Genomic DNA, 16114 nt, shown 5'->3' with positions numbered 1-16114 from the left:
ACTGTCGCATGGAGGATGGAGCAACCTTGCTTTCTCCTGCTTTGAAGGGTAGGACTCCAACCAATGGCTTCAAGTTACGAGAAAGGAGATTCCGACTAACCATCAAGATGAACTTTCTGACAGTAAGAACTGTTCGACAGTAGAATGGCTTCCCTTGGGAGGTGGTGGATGTTCTTAAGGAGAAGTTGGGTGGGGGCCTGTCGTGGATGCTTTAGCTGAGATTCCTGCATTGCAGGGGGTTGGACTAGATCAGGGTTTTTCCAACTTGGATCTCCAGCAGTTTTCGGACTACAATTCCCATCATCTCTGACCATTGGTCTCGCTAGCTAGGGATGATGGGAGTTGTAGTCCAATAACAGCTGGAGACTCAAGTGTCAGGGACTGGGCAGAGGAGGAATGGTGGAGACCGCCTCCCCAGCCTCAGACAGTCCAGAATTACAGCAGGGGTTTGAGGGAAGCCACAGCTCAGAGGCAGACGAGGAGAAAAACTGGGAAAGGAGGAGGAGGAGGAGGAGGAGGAGGAGGAGGAGAAGAAGAAGGAGGAGGAGGAGGAGGAGGAGGAGGAGGAGAAGAAGAAGAAGAAGGCGAGAGACAGCTGACAGACTCAGTGTCCTTAGAAAGCATTCCAGATCCCCCTCTCTCTCAGAATTCGGTGGGCATTGAAAGTAGGAGAGCAGAGAGCTCAGAGGCAGAAGGCACAGATCAGCCACTGTAGTGATGATGCATAATGTGGGAGACGGAGGGGGTGGGGTTTCACTTGGAGCAACCCCATTACTCCAGGAGGCTGCATTTCTAAGCCTCTCTCTGGGAATATTGAATAAAAAGCATTGGTAAGAACTTCCCTTGTCTTATCCATTCCTGGTAACCTACCATGGGAGTGGGGGTTGGATCCTCTGAAGACTGACATCAAGTTTGGATGATCCTCAGGGTCCCTTCCAACTGTACAATTCTACAATTCTATTCTTTGATTCTAACTCCCATCCAACCCAGCCAGCACAGCCAATGGTCAGTCAGGGATGTTGGGACTTGCAGAAGAACAACATCTAGAGCAGGCTTCCTCAACCTCGGCCCTCCAGATGTTTTTGGCCTACAACTCCCATGATCCCTAGCTAGCAGGACCAGTGGTCAGGGATGATGGGAATTGTAGTCTCAAAACACCTGGAGGGCCGAGGTTGAGGAAGCCTGATCTAGAGGGCCGCACGTTCCTCACCCCCATTCTAGATCAACTATCACAGGGGCAGGAGACCATTTTTAGCCTAAGGGTCACATTCACTTCTGGGCAAACCATCTAAGAGCCACATGGCAGAGATGGGCGGGGCCAGAGGTGGAACAATTAATTGCCAATTCCACCTTTTCTGAAGGAGAAACCAGCAACACCTGGAAGAGCACAGGTTTCCTGCCCCTGGGATGCAGATTAACATCGCCATTCCACTTTGGTCAATGAGCTTGCTTTTGCCCCAACGGTCCTTCAAGTTTTTAAAAGTTCTGGTACTTACTCTGTCCCCTGGTGGCCCTACTGGTCCAGGTGGGCCATCAGATCCCGTTAAACCCTGACGAAGAAACAGCAGAGAAAATATTAACGTTTTCATCTATTAGATTTCTTTCCCATCCTTCAACATAAGATCCAAAGGCAAGGTAGAACAACGGACAAAATTCAATATTACAACCAGTTTTTTAAAAATTATAGCCAAGAGAACAGAGTGGGATCCTTGAGAGAGAGAGAGAGAGAGAGAGAGAGAGAGAATGACTATATTGAAGAACACGGAGAAAGATCTTCTCCCCATGATTTGAGCACTGGGATGCTGCCTTGGCATGTCAGCAAAGCATGCTGGGAATCGCTCTCACTAACAAGGAGGGTGCGGGAAGGAATATGCAATACTTACATCTACTCCTGGAAGGCCAGGCAAACCGGCATTCCCTGCTTTCCCAGGCTTCCCTGGTGCTCCTTTTGGCCCCTAAACCAGATTAAGAGGCAGGCACTGTTAATACAACAATCACAGAGATATAACAGGATAGCACGGCTTCAGTGTCAACACTTTCTTAAAAGCATGGACTCTGCAGCACATATAAGCACAGAATTTCTTGGAAGTCTCGGAACTGGATCCATGCTTGACTCCCACCCGCAGGAAGGAAGGACCCCCTCAGCAGAGTTCTACCCCTGCGGCCTGCCTAATGAGTTGTGGAGTATTTCTCAAGGCTCTGAGCACTTCTCTGCTGCGGCATGTGGAGAAAGAAAAACGGCTTTGTGCTCCCTAGGCATTCCTCTGCAGCCCCACAAGCCAGAGCAGTGGTTCTCAAAGGGTGTGGTGTGCCATGTGGCCGGAGAGGGTGGCAAGTGTGGCAGGAAGATCCAAGGGCAATCGATATGACAAGGGTGCAAAGGAATGCACACGGCAGATAGCTAAGTATTTATTGCCAAAGATAACATAGTCGCTTCTACAGTTCTGGGTATCAATGCACACCAATCCAGCAGCTAGGCAGCTGCGCCCAGGTCCATGCTTTGTGGAGCAGCTGCAGCAACAGAGGACCACTTGCTGCATCCGGAGACTTCGCCTTCGTGGAAACTTGCTCTGCTCATCCCTTTTCAGCTCCCTCCTGGTTCTGGGAGACAGTGGTGCAGGAGAAGGTGGGGAAGCATCCAGCCCTTCACTTGCCTGACCTACCTCTTCTTCCTCCTGTCCTCCACCCTCCAGCTTTGAAGCCCCCCCCCTGCCTCTGAGTCTTGCCTCCTGGGTGGTACAGGCCCCCCCACAAACCACTGCCCTCCTCTCGCGAGTCAGACTCCAGGCTCCCTTCCACTGCTGCACCCTCGACAATGCCCTACCAGTCCCAGTCACAATATTATACTTTGGGAACGATCTGTGTTCTTATGCAGCTGCATTATTCTATGCTTCCCATGATCATATTTTTTGAAAAAAAGTTCTATGTTATAAATCATACACTGCTAGGACGTCAGGCTTAAGGGAATTGGCTTCCTTCCCCCCGTGGCAGTAGATAAGCAGAACAAAGGAAAAGGAGTCTTCTTACCAGTTAGAAACTTTAATAATCACAGCGAGAGAACAAAGAAATGGCGGTGCTCCCAATTAAGGATCACACCCCTTTCCGTCCCTATTAATCTACGTCACTCCTACATCTAGTAATCTGAGTTTATACCCTCTGTGCTTTCTGTTCTGCCACTTTCTTAGCAATTCTTGACCTTGGGCTGAGCAGATGAATGCTGTCCAAAGACTATAAATCTCTTAACCCTCTCTCTCCCAGTGTTTCTTCTCCTAGCTGTTCCCCATCCAGTATTTCCCAGCTTCTGCCTTCTGAACTGTGCCCCTCTGCAAACCACTGTTCCAAATCTATACTGCGCTGCTGCTCCTGGGAAGATTCAGGATCAGGGGGAAGGGGAGGCTCCCACCATTCCTCCTCACTGCAGCCCTCCTCAGCACAGTCCCTGACATAGGAGCTGTTCCTTTTCGTTTCCCAACGAATTTCTTATCAGTAAAAAAAAATTTGGGTGTTGTACAAGCAAATTTTTATTCTGAAAGTGTGGCCCAGGGGGAAAAGCTTGATAACCACTGAGCTAGAGGCTCTCAAGTTTTTCATCCCTACCTGTCTTTTCAGAAATAAGTTACCGGAAGCTGCTTTTATTTCCTATTCAAGTGTGTTCCTTGGTCCTTTGCTGTCTCTACTCCTCCTATAACCTTTGCCCCTGATTCTGGTCTCTTTCTTGTACCAGAGATGCTTCTAATCATTCCTTAGGTCCATCTAGCTCTGTATTGTCTACACCAGGGGTGGCCAACTTCCAAGAGACTGCGATCTACTCACAGAGTTAAAAACTGGCAGTTATCTACCCCCTTTTTGTTGAGCTTTTTTTTTTTTTTAGGAATGAAAGTCCTGTTTTGGGGGGTTCACGCAAAAGTTGTTGAGCTTCTTTAGGGAAGAGGAAAGTGACACTGAGCTTTTTTTTTTTTAGGAAAGAAAGCCCTATTTTTGGTGGTTCAGGTCATTTTAGGGGTGCAGGGCAAAGATGTTGAGCTTTTTTTTTAGGAGAGCCAAAGTTTTTTAGCTTCTTTGGAGGGAGCCACTGATCTACCAGTGATCTACCACAGACGTCCAGTGATCTACCGGTAGATCACGATCTACCTGTTGGACATGCCTGGTCTACACTGACAAGCAGCAACACATCTCCCTACCTGGAGATGCTGGAGATTTGAACCTGGGACCTTCTGCATCAACCTCATTACTATTACTAACTTTTATTTTTTTGTTATCCATTATTATTACTATTATTATTAAAAGAATTGCATACCACCCTTTGTCAAAAGACCACGGGGCAGTTTACAACACAGAACACAAAGCACAAGACGTAATGCGATATCTATGCAATATGCAGATCCGAACAGTTACAGAAATAAAATGACCATAAGGAAAAATGCACAACAGAATATAGCTTCTCATAAAATGCAGATTTTCACTGCAGCAAAAAAGGGGGGGGAGGAGAAAATGGGCAGTGGTGTATCTAAAATACAGTAACAGAGCACACATGCAGAATCTCCCATCTATCCAAAGTAGCTCTTAATCCCAGCCACCCACACAGAGCATCTGCATGCAAAGTCTCTGATCTACCACTGAGTGATGACCCTTGTTGGACTTCCCCAAGGACAACAATAAGTGATGTTAAATGAGCAAATACTTACTGATGGACCAGGCAAACCGGGAGGACCAGGTTCTCCCTAAATATTTTTTAAAAAGGAAAAAAGAAAGAAAGCAGAATTAAGAGTTAGGTTCCTACCTCCACCGGCAGCTGCCATATTTACACCCAATCCTTCCCCAGCCCCACTAAAAGCACATGCAGATTTCCTGTAAGTTTGGATGCTTGAGTACTTGCTAGAACTTCACTGTCCACTAAGATTTAGGAACTCCTAAAGCATCATTTGCTTTGATCGCCAAGGAAAGCAACGATACACCCAGGTCACAGGTTTGATCCCCGTACGGGACAGCTGCATATTCCTGCATAGAATTGTAGAGTTGGAAGGGACCACGAGGGTCATCTAGTCCAACCCCCTGCAATGCAGGAATCTTTTGCCCAATGTGGGGCTCGAACCCGCGACCCTGAGCTTCACAGTCCTCTAAAGACTGCGCTGAAGAGCAGGTTTTCCAGGGGGAAGTGGCAGGGCAAAGGCAAAACCGCTTAGACTCGTGCTTCCTAAGCATGGGGCAAGCGGGTGAGCCCTGAGTCAGGCCATTGCTCCATCTAGGCCAGTGCTGTCTACACTGACTGGCAGCAGCTCTCCAGGATTTCGGGCAGGGGACATTCCCAAGCAGCTCCAGCAAGCATGGTTAATGGCTGTCAGGAACCAGACAGAAGTGTATTGCTCTGAGGAAGAATGGTGGGAGCCCCTCTCTCCCTCTGCTCAAGGGCCTAATCCTGAAGCTCCTCTGGAGCAGGAGGACAGTATCGACCTAGAGCAACGGTTCGCGGAAGGGCACAGTTCGGAAACTGACAGCTCGCCGAATAGCAATCAAAGGGAGAGGAATGGGAAGAGAGAGAGAGCTGGTTGAATCTCCCTCACTAGAAAGTTTGCAGGCCATGAATCCTAGAGCCAGGTGTCTGGATAGGGTAGCCTCTCAGAAGGCTCGGTGGTGGAGGGATCACGTGGTGAGGAGACGGGAAGACGGAAGTGGCTAGAGGGAAGTGGAAGGAACTCAATTGGGAGCACCTGCAAAGTGAGGCCGGACGCTTAATGTTTGTGCTGTGTTTAATAAACCTCTCTGTTGCTGCCAAAAGACTGCTTTCGCTATGTGCTGTTTAAAGCCCTAAACAGCCTCGGTCCAGTATATCTGAAGGAGCATCTCCACCCCCATCGTTCTGCCTGGACACTGAGGCGGTTCCCTCACTGCGAGAAGCCAAGCTACAGGGAACCAGGCAGAGGGCCTTCTCGGTAGTGGCACCCGCCCTGTGAATTTGAAATACTTTATTGTCACTTAAAACAAAATTAAAAATTAAAAAATTCCTTCCGGTAGCACCTTAGAGACCAACTAAGTTTGTTCTTGGTATGAGCTTTCGTGTGCATGCACACTTCTTCAGATACTTGTATACAGTGAATGCCCTCCCACCAGATGCCAAAGAGAACAACAACTACCAGACTTTTAGAAGACATCTGAAGGCAGCCCTGTTTAGGGAAGCTTTTAATGTTTGATTGATTATTGTATTTTAATGTTTTGTTGGAAGCCGCCCAGAGTGGCTGGGGAGGCCCAGCCAGATGGGCGAGGTATAAATTTATTATTATTATTATTATTATTATTATTATTATTATTATATACAGACGGGGGGAGGTAAGCCTTGCCTGGCAGCCTGACAATGGCTAAGGATGATGGGAGTTGTAGTTCAGCAACACCTGGGGGACAAAGGGTTCCCCACCCCTGATGCCTTTGGTCTGATCCTATGTCCTATGTTTAGAATAGAAGAAACAAAATCAAAAATTCTTTCCAGTAGCACCTTAGAGACCAACTGAGTTTGTTCTTGGTATGAGCTTTCGTGTGCATGCACACTTCTTCAGATACACAGGATAAGTGGATTGTAGAGGGTTCTTAATTCTAAGACCCTTGGGTATAATGTCCAGGTTTTTGCATTTAGTTAGAAAGAAGATATCTGTCTGTACCTGTGCCAGTTTCTTGGTGAGGTTGATGGACCTTGGTGAGGTTGATGTGTATCTGAAGAAGTGTGCATGCACACGAAAGCTCATACCAAGAACAAACTCAGTTGGTCTCTAAGGTGCTACTGGAAAGAATTTTTGATTTTGTTTCGACTATGGCAGACCAACACGGCTACCCACCTGTAACTAGAATAGAAGAGTGTGGAGTCATTCAGATGCAGGGGACCTGCTGAATTCATCCAATCATGCCTGATGGATGCCTAGATTACTAAAACAGACTTCTGGAACTGCTGTTGGGGTAGGTGTTGGGTCATAGAATTGGAGAGTTGGGACCCCAAGGGCCATCCAATCCAACCCCGTGCAATGCAGGAATCAAGGCATCCATGACAAATGGCCATCCAACCTCTGCTGAAAAATCTCCAATGGAGGAGATTCTGCAACCTCCAAGATCTTCCCGGATCTCAATGGCTGGTAAGATCATCAAAGTGTGTGGCCACCTGACTTCTCACCCTTAGATGACGGCGTTCTTAAACCTGTTCTTCCTTGGCTGCTCCCATATCATAAAGCAAAGGGAGCTGGGTGGGCGCAGGTTGGTTGCTCGGCTGGCATCCTTCTGTCTCGGGGGACAATGGAGGAGAACACATCGAAATGAGGCTACTCTGCAAGGTTGCAGGTTGCACCCGAGACCGCCAGAAAGGAGGAGCGTGCAAATGAGTGGCCCCCTCATTTTTGAAAATATAAAAACCCGTCTAATAGCCCAGGTCTGTCTTGACCCTTTGGCCAAACACAGGTTCCTTGGTAGGTGGATAATGGGAATGGGGGGAAACTAAGCTGTGTCCATATTAATAAAGCTGGGGATTAATTTTGGGTTAAAATAAGTAGCTTTACTCATAATTTCAGGGAATCATTGTTCAGAGAAAACGTTCCTCTCTTTGGCAAATTTCCCTCCTTGCTTTGCTTGCCCTCATGAAGAATTCTGTTGAGCTGAAAAGCTTGCATGCTGTTTTGTGACATATTTGCCTTATAAAGGTTTGATCTTAATGTCAATTTTGGGCAAAGCAAAGTCTGCACATCATGTCAAATGCCCTCATCCTGAGCTGGATTCAGCATTTCACCTTCAGCACAGAATCACAGGGTCGGAAGGGATCTCTGAGGGTCATCTAGTCCAACCCCCTTGCAACGCAGGAATCTTTTGCATGTGACGTTGGTGGTCACCTGCGGACTTCTGATCGTACAATTAAGCCTGGAGTTAGCTAGCCCCTTCCCATGGGAAAAAGCCTCGGTAGCAGAGGAACATAGGAAGAAACGTTGGGCGATCTGGCTTAGTACTGTCTACACAGACTGGTAGCAGCTCTGAAGGGTTTCAAGCCGGAGAAACTCCCAGCTCTTCTTGGGGATTGAACCCAGGACTAACTGTCTACATACAAAGCAGATGCTGAGCTCTGGCAGAGAGGTATGTTTGGTTCAGCCACTTGGTTCAAGGCTTAAGCACCAACCAACTCTCTACATGCTGACACGTTAACACCTTTTAAAAGTGGCTACCCTGTGGTTCCCAGTCCTCCGAATCCACCTTTCTGATCCTCCGTAGAACAGACAACAAGAAGAAAAAATTGCGGGTGGGGGAATGGGGAGTCAGAACTTAATCCATCAGCCGCTAATCAATTATATTTAAGGGTGCACAGCAAAAATCCCCCTTCGCAAGTTTATTTATTTCTATGAAATCTGTATCATATGTTCACATAAAAGTCAACTTCAGACATAAATACATTTTAAAAATGGATTAACCCCCCCTACACACACACACACACACACACACACACACACACAGAGCCAAACACACTATAGTTTTTAATGTCAGTTAAATCAATTCCCATTTGACAGCTGTTCTATTCTTAGGAGCTAAGCAATTACCTTGTTAGATCATGACAAGAATATCAGTGTGTGTGTTTTTGAAGGTGGGGATGGGAAGGGTTTATTGTACAAAACTTTCCTGGAATCATAGAATTGTAGAGTTGGAAGGGAGCCCTGAGGGTCATGTAGTCCAACCCCCTAGTTCACAGCTGGTGTGAGCGGAACAACGCTCAGAGGGCACTTTAGCTGGCAGAAGTGGGAGGCAGTTCCCTCCTTCCATCTGAAGCCCACTACATCTCCTGAAAATCTGCTCAGGAGGGCGAGAGACTCTATGGAACAGTGTTGGGCAAGAGCAGGGGTCCCCAAACTAAGGCCCGCTGGCCGTATCCGACCCCTGCCACCGCCCACTCTTACTGGCGCGGTGTGGTGCGGCTGCCCATCTCCAGGTTGGCATGACACCAGAAATAGCTTGTGCGCATGTGCAAGCGTCATTTCCGGCGCACTTCTGGTGCAGCACCGGAAATAGCTTTTGCGCATAGCATCATTTCCGGCGCACTTCCGGGTCTGCGGAGGCTATTCCAGCCCTACTTGGAAATGGCAAAGATTGAAGCCGGTACCTTCTGCAGGCCAGGCAGATGATCTGCCACTGAGCTGGAGACCCTTCCCCTTTCTTCCCGTCCGGTGGGAGCATTTGCCAGATCTCGGTAATGCCGACCCAGCCCAAAGCATTTATGCTCCCAAGGCAACAGTGAAACGAGAAGCTGCTTGTGGTGGTGCATGCTGGGTTCTCCAAAAACTGTTTTCACTCATGCATCTGTCGGTAAAAATTAGCCCTACTCTTGATCCTGCTTGTTGTTTTCCTAACTTGTGACCCAGAAGGAAGACCTTTTGCGGTTGCATTGCTTCTAGCGCCCCCAGCTGGCAGCTGGATGACCTGCGCAGATGTGAAAGAATTTGGGGTCCTGCCCACCATACTCAGATGAAGAGCAGTAGATAAATTCAATAGATTAAACAATAAAATAGTGAAATTTGGAATCATGCGCTGGAAGAAATGCAATGCCACGGGTGGCTCCCCCATGTTCCCAGTTCGGTGGAATCTGAGCTATGGGATAAATAAGGTAAAGGTAAAGGGACCCCTGACCATTAGGTCCAGTCGTGTCCGACTCTGGGGTTGCGGCGCTCATCTTGCATTACTGGCCAAGGGAGCCGGCGTATAGCTTCCGGGTCATGTGGCCAGCATGACAAACCGCTTCTGGCGAACCAGAGCAGTGCACGGAAACACCGTTTACCTTCCCGTCGGAGCAGTACCTATTTATCTACTTGCACTTTGAAGTGCTTTCAAACTGCTAGGTGGGCAGGAGCTGGGACCGAGCAACGGGAGCTCACCCCGTTGCGGGGATTCGAACCGCCGACCTTCTGATCGGCAAGCCCTAGGCTCTGTGGTTTAACCCACAGTGCCACCTGCATCCCCGAGCTGTGGGATACATCTTCTCTATTTCTCATCCTTCCAAAATAGCACACTTTGCTTAAAATGTATATGCATTTTATGGCATGAATATGACCTGAAAAGCACAGTACAGCAAAAACATGAACAAATACCAATAAATCCTAAAGCTCAAGAACAACAGTTTAAACTGGACGAAACACAGGGAGATTTACTGAGTGCTCAAGCTGTCTGTCATGATTGCATGATTCTAAACTTGTGCAGAGGTTATATGACATTGCCTGTTTATTGAAACAAGGCACACGCTCAAAAAATTCAACCTAGCAAGTAATATTCAGGTTTAATTCTATGAAGGATTATTTATCGGGCCGTGGGTTCAAGCCCCATGTTGGGCAAAAGATTCCTGCATTGCAGGGGGTTGGACTAGATGACCCTTGTGGTCCCCTCCAATTCTACAATTCTATGATCTCAGTGCTTCATTTTGTCCAGCAAGAAGCAGAGGACTGCCCAAGAAGATGTGGTCATGTTCTTGACAAACTAGATGTTCTGCGGTTGGAGAAAGGTTGCTTAAGACTCTCTCAGGAAGGGGAGATGAAAGAGGCACATTCTGCACTATAAATAGCAAGCCTCCAAGCCAGACAGGAGGTTAGAGGTTGACCCACCAGTAATTCTACTCAGCCTATTAGGCTGGCCCACACTGATGCTCCACCCATTTCTCCCTCAAGCTTGGTCCAATCCCAGGCTGCTCAGATACTTACATCTATGCCATCTTTGCCAGATGTTCCCGGGGGTCCTCGTGGTCCAGGAGGGCCCCGTGGTCCTGGCCTCTGGAAAGGGAAGCAGGAGAAAAGTGAGGCTTTGAATCAGGCGAAATGTAAGGAAATAGATCAGGAAATTCATGGACAACCAGAGACTTCTAAATCCCCTTCTGTTTTGGACAGGCACCTAAGGAACTCTTTGAGTGGGAACCTAACCAGCTCAGATGCTACGGAGACCAACCTCCAGCTTTCTTTAGAACATGTTGCACAAATTCCCCCTTGCCCTGTTTCTGGGGTTAGATTTTGAGGAACTTTGAAACAAGCACACATTCAATTCCAGATTCTTCATTTAGCGACACCCTTTCAGAAATGGGAGGGGGGGGACCCCATTCCACAACCATAATTCATCACACTTGTATCCAGGGCCGGATTTAGGTTTGATGAGACCCTAAGCTACTGAAGGTAATGGGGCCCTTTATATGTCCAGCTGTCCTTTGTCAACAACAAATTGTCGCTGTTTTTTGTGTTGAATATATGCTATATGGTAATTTAAGGACCTAATAGGTATCTAAAGCCATTTGCACATAACAAAATACCGGTATGTATTTTATCAACATAATTATTTTTCATCTTGTATTTTGTACATCCAGTTTTTTTTTCTTTAGTTTTTTTTGGGGGGCCCCCAAGAGAGTGGGGCCCTAAGCTATAGCTTGTTTAGCTATACGTAAATCTGGCACTGCTTGTATCTTCTGTTCTCGGGGTCATTCCACTTGATCCTAATCGCCACTATTATGGCAATCACATATGCAGAACAACCCAACTGGCATCATAGCTGAGTGGGGGACATAAACCTCGGCATTTTATTTATTTGGTTTAAACGATGCACCATCCACCCTTCATTAAGTACCGACACCAGGATAGTGTGTATATTATAAAATACATTTTATCAGCCACCCTTAAAAACAAAGGCAGCTACAAACAGCTCATATCCCTGTCCTAAACTCTATTCCTTTGAAATACGGATTCTCCGACCCGCACTTGGGTTTCCATCTCTCTCCTGTATGTTTCCATTGGCTGTCTATTTCTAAACTTTCAGACAAATTTGTGGCTCAAAAGGATTTCTCTCTCTCCCCCCTCCCCTGGTGGCTAAAGGGTCAAGGACCCTCTTCCTTTGCAGCATGGGATTTATAGCGCAGAAAAGATTCAGCAAGCACGATTCCCAATTACATTAATTGCACATCTAAACCCTACTGAGTTTTACAGACCTGTGGCCCTTAAGAACCACCTTCCAATGTTGTGTTGGCGAACTACGGTTAAAGTTACAACAGTGCGCAAATTGCCATCTTTATAATATGTCTATAAAGTAGGAGAAATAGGGGTCTGCAGTTAATTTCCCCGAGCTGCGTCAAATTCAACTCAATGAATGCACGCACTGTTTGGTGCTAAGGTGGGAGGGGGGGGGGGAATGCTATAAATGCTTTTCTATGTGGAAAAAAGCCCCAGAGAGTAACTTGCAACCAGGCATTGGTCAACAAAGCTTTCTTTGTACAGCAAGGTTTGCTCACGGATGGGACAGGACGACTCTAGATTCCTGAACCTGGCTGCAGACAAACTTCACTGGCAACTTTAAAGAAAAGAATACTTTTAATTTCCCCATAATCCAGTAATTAATATTCCTTGCAGGGTGCTGTTTAGGAACGGGACCTCTGCTGCATGAATGATTTGCTATAAGGCTATTATTTCCCTCTTAAAATTTAGTTTGGAGGAGATCAACTGATTGGGAAAGGGGGGGGGGGAGCTCACACCTCCCAAAACGCTGAAAATACAGAACACACTGGAGTTTTTGTTCAGCGTGAAACTTGATGCTTTCATGTTAAACAAAACGGTTACTCTACCAAGTCAACTCCCCAACATCTTAGCGTTAATATTTTATAGCGAGGGGGGAAAGTGTTTCGTGTTAGAAACTCGTAAAGTTTAACGAAGTTGGTTTATGACACGGACCATACAACAGCATTGCAAAGATAATATAGATAAGGATCTTGCAAACAGCTCAGTTTTCATAATCACTAGACTCTTTGAATCACAGCCCGATTCCTAAGACCAAGAACGCTCTCGTATTCTGCTATCTTGACTGCGCAAACGAAAACGTGAGCATTGAAGATTAATTGCTGCTCAGGGAAGTGCCCGGACTCCCAGCCAGATCCCATCCACACCAACCCAGATGTAAGTCCTGCTGCTTTCAGGCTGAAACCTCACACGGACCTATCTATACTTAACGGGAAAGTGATACGGTCTGTCCTTTTCCTTTTTGGGAGATGTGGATTGCTTGTTCCAGAAGATGGAGCTAAACTGCAGCTGGGAAGCTCTGTCCTTTGGAAAAGGCAGAAGGAACAATTCTTACCTGAGCTGAGGAGGAGGCCAAAAGCTGAGAAAGAAGAAGTAATCCGAGGGCTGAGAACCCAGCCATAGCCGTCACAAATTAATTCCTCTTGGCTCCAGAAACCTTCTCCCCCTGCTGCCTATTATTCCGCCCTGTGCTTTTCAGAATCTCCACTCCGGAACGAGTCCCTTCCACCGCCAGAGAAACCTGTGCCTCCTGTCTGGAAGGGGAGAGACACCGCCAGCCTAGGAGGCAGAGGGGGCTGGACTCTGATGGAGAACGAGACCGGGCAACTGAGAAAGGGGAGGAGGAAGAGAAGAGCTGGACACCTCCATTCACAACTCAATATATTTTTTCCAGCTTGCTGGAAGGGGCCCAGGCACAGAGGGCAGCGTCAAAGATTGGCGTGGGTTAGCTGACTTAGGCTATGTCCACACCATATATTTAAAGCACTATGATGCCACTATAAACAATCACTGCTTCCCCCAAATAATTCTGGGAGGTGTAGTTTGTTAAGGGTGCTGAAGGTTGTTAAAAAGGTAAAGGGACCCCTGACCATTAGGTCCAGTCGTGTCTGACCCTGGGGTTGTGGCGCTCATCTCGCGTTACTGGCCAAGGGAGCCGGCGTAGTTTCCGGGTCATGTGGCCAGCATGACTAAGCCGCTTCTGGCGAACCAGAGCAGCGCACGGAAACGCTGTTTACCTTCCCGCCAGAACGGTACCCATTTATCTACTTGCACTTTGATATGCTTTCGAACTGCTAGGTAGGCAGGACCAGGGACCGAGCAACAGGAGCTCACCCCGTTGCGGGGATTCAAACCGCCGACCTTCTGATCAGCAAGCCCTAGGCTCTGTGGTTTAACCCACAGCGCCACCCGCGTTGTTAGGCGACCCCTATTCCCCTCACCGAGTTATAATTCCTAGAGTTCCCTGGGAAGAGTAGATCAAGTCACCCTGATAATTAATTGTGGCTCTGGGAGGGGACAAGGGGTCTCCTATCTCTCAACACACTTCAACAACAGTGCCCAGAATTATTTGGGGGAAGCTGTGACTGTTCTAAGTGGGTTAAATATATGTTGTGGTGGGTGATCCATTTGGCAATGCAAAAAGGTCTTGATCTCTCCGACACCAAGGACATATCTGTGACAGCGATTCCTGTGAATCAGAGCCCCACCATGATTGGAATGGCTGCAGGGGCCACATTAGGACTGCATTAAGTGGGGGAAATCTGTACTGCACAAACCGGCAGCAAGAGTTCAGACATACTTATTGATCCCTTGATCAATCGATCAGTGATGAGCAGCACGTGTGAATTAACCAGATTCGCCAGAGATCAACTACTGCTGTCTGGGCTGATGTCAGGCAATGTGGATATCCTAATGTGGTAATTCTTATAGGAAACACTTCTGCTCTGCTCGTCAAGAGGTTGATTGTGAAACCACTTTTTGAGGCAACCAAACTGTACACAGTATTCCAGACGCTTCTGCACCATAATGCCATTACGATACTAGCATTTTATTTTCATTCGCTTTCCTAAAGATGACAATTAGCAAGGCATTTGACTTTTTCACAGCTGCAGCACCCTGGAAAAATTGTGAGAAGAAGAAGAGTTTGGATTTGATATCCCGCTTTATCACTACCCGAAGGAGTCTCAAAGCGGCTCACATTCTCCTTTCCCTTCCTCCCCCACAACAAACACTCTGTGAGGTGAGTGGGGCTGAGAAACTTCAAAGAAGTGTGACTAGCCCAAGGTCACCCAGCAGCTGCATGTGGAGGAGTGGAGACGCGAACCTGGTTCACCAGATTATGAGTCTACCGCTCTTAACCACTACACCACACTGGCAGGTGTGCAATTTTGGGATGGGGATGCTTAGGTCCAGCAGTGTGCGTTCAGAGCCTTATCAGGTCAGAGACACACTTGTGAGTTATCCAGGCTCTGGTAACCTCCTGGTTGGAGAACTACCTGTTCTACGTAGTCTGGAGACTTCAGCTGGTCCAGGGCAGGGCAGGCATCACACCACCGCTTGGTCATCTGCACTAGCTTCCAGTCCCTTTTCATGCCCAATTCAAAGTGTTTGTCTTAAACTTTACACCTGGATTGCTGGACCTGTGGACTTTCCTATTGTCCCAAACCATTGGACATTCTAGGTGGGGCTGGTGGGAGTTGTCAGCCCACCGACAACTGGAGGGTCACTGGGTCCCCCATCAGGCTTTAAAACCTATGCAGGTTGCAGTGAGGTTATCTGAAGGATTATGCCTTCCTGAATATTCCTGCCTGGTCCCAAAGACCTTCATGCGAGGCCACCTCTAAGATTTCTCCTATTGCAAGGCAGACACGCTAGAGAGGTTCATCTGGTGCCACCTATCTTATGGTCCTTTTGGCACAAAGAAGACCTTTGTATTTTCAAGACTGTATTTGAAAGCTTTTAGTGCATTTTAAGATGATTGGAGGCAATCACTGGTTTTATATTGCACTTACGCTGCCGTGTGCTGGCTTTTATTCTATATTGTATTGAGATTGCGATGAGGTTTTGACTGCATTCATTTGCATGTTTTGAATTATAAGTCTGAAAACCACCCGGAGGCCTTGGTTGATGGTGCAGTATAGGAATGTCACAAAGAAGCCTTCAGTTGCATTGAGGGGCGACGCCAGTCACTAGAGACCCCCCCCCCCAAGTTCCGTCTCACTTTAGACTCTCCTCATATGGATAAATGGTTTAAGTAGCAGGAAGCAGAGAGTGAGAATAAATGAACAGTTCTTCCAATAGAGATGTAGAAAGTGTAGCCCTCCAAGGATCGGTTTTGAGATATGTGTTCTTTAACTTGTCCATAAACCAAAGTCTATGGGGAGTATATGGAAGAAAACAACTGTTGTTCCTTAAACGTAAAGGTAAAGGGACCCCTGACCATTAGGTCCAGTCGCAGGCGACTCTGGGGTTGCGGCGCTCATCTCACTTTATTGGCTGAGGGAGCCGGCGTTGTGGCTTCTGGGTCATGTGGCCAGCATGGCTAAGCTGCTTCTGGCGAATCAGAGCAC

At 47.4% G+C, this 16114-nt stretch overlaps 1 protein-coding gene and 1 long non-coding RNA gene across 2 annotated transcripts in view; both read right to left on the bottom strand.

Annotated features, from left to right (window-relative positions):
* The window catches only part of COL9A3 (collagen type IX alpha 3 chain), a 48170-nt gene extending 45630 nt beyond the window's left edge, over positions 1-2540 (bottom strand). The window contains exons 1-3 of the mRNA XM_033153991.1: positions 2463-2540; positions 1884-1955; positions 1497-1550 (exon numbers count right to left, since the gene is read on the bottom strand). Of these exons, the coding sequence (XP_033009882.1) occupies positions 1497-1550; positions 1884-1955; positions 2463-2540 (204 nt within the window). The remainder of the gene's footprint in view (positions 1-1496; positions 1551-1883; positions 1956-2462) is intronic.
* Positions 2541-4684: 2144 nt separating this feature from the next.
* On the bottom strand, positions 4685-13420 carry LOC117047809. The gene is made up of 3 exons (XR_004426779.1): positions 13099-13420; positions 10698-10766; positions 4685-4721 (listed from the first exon to the last, which is right to left on the bottom strand). It is a non-coding gene; the product is annotated as an uncharacterized LOC117047809 (long non-coding RNA).
* Between the last annotated feature and the right edge of the window lie 2694 nt (positions 13421-16114).

Source organism: Lacerta agilis, chromosome 6 (assembly GCF_009819535.1).
Source record: "Lacerta agilis isolate rLacAgi1 chromosome 6, rLacAgi1.pri, whole genome shotgun sequence".
NCBI lineage: Eukaryota > Metazoa > Chordata > Lepidosauria > Squamata > Lacertidae > Lacerta > Lacerta agilis.
Note: the sequence above shows the minus strand (reverse complement) of the source record. Positions and strands in the feature narration are given on the sequence as shown.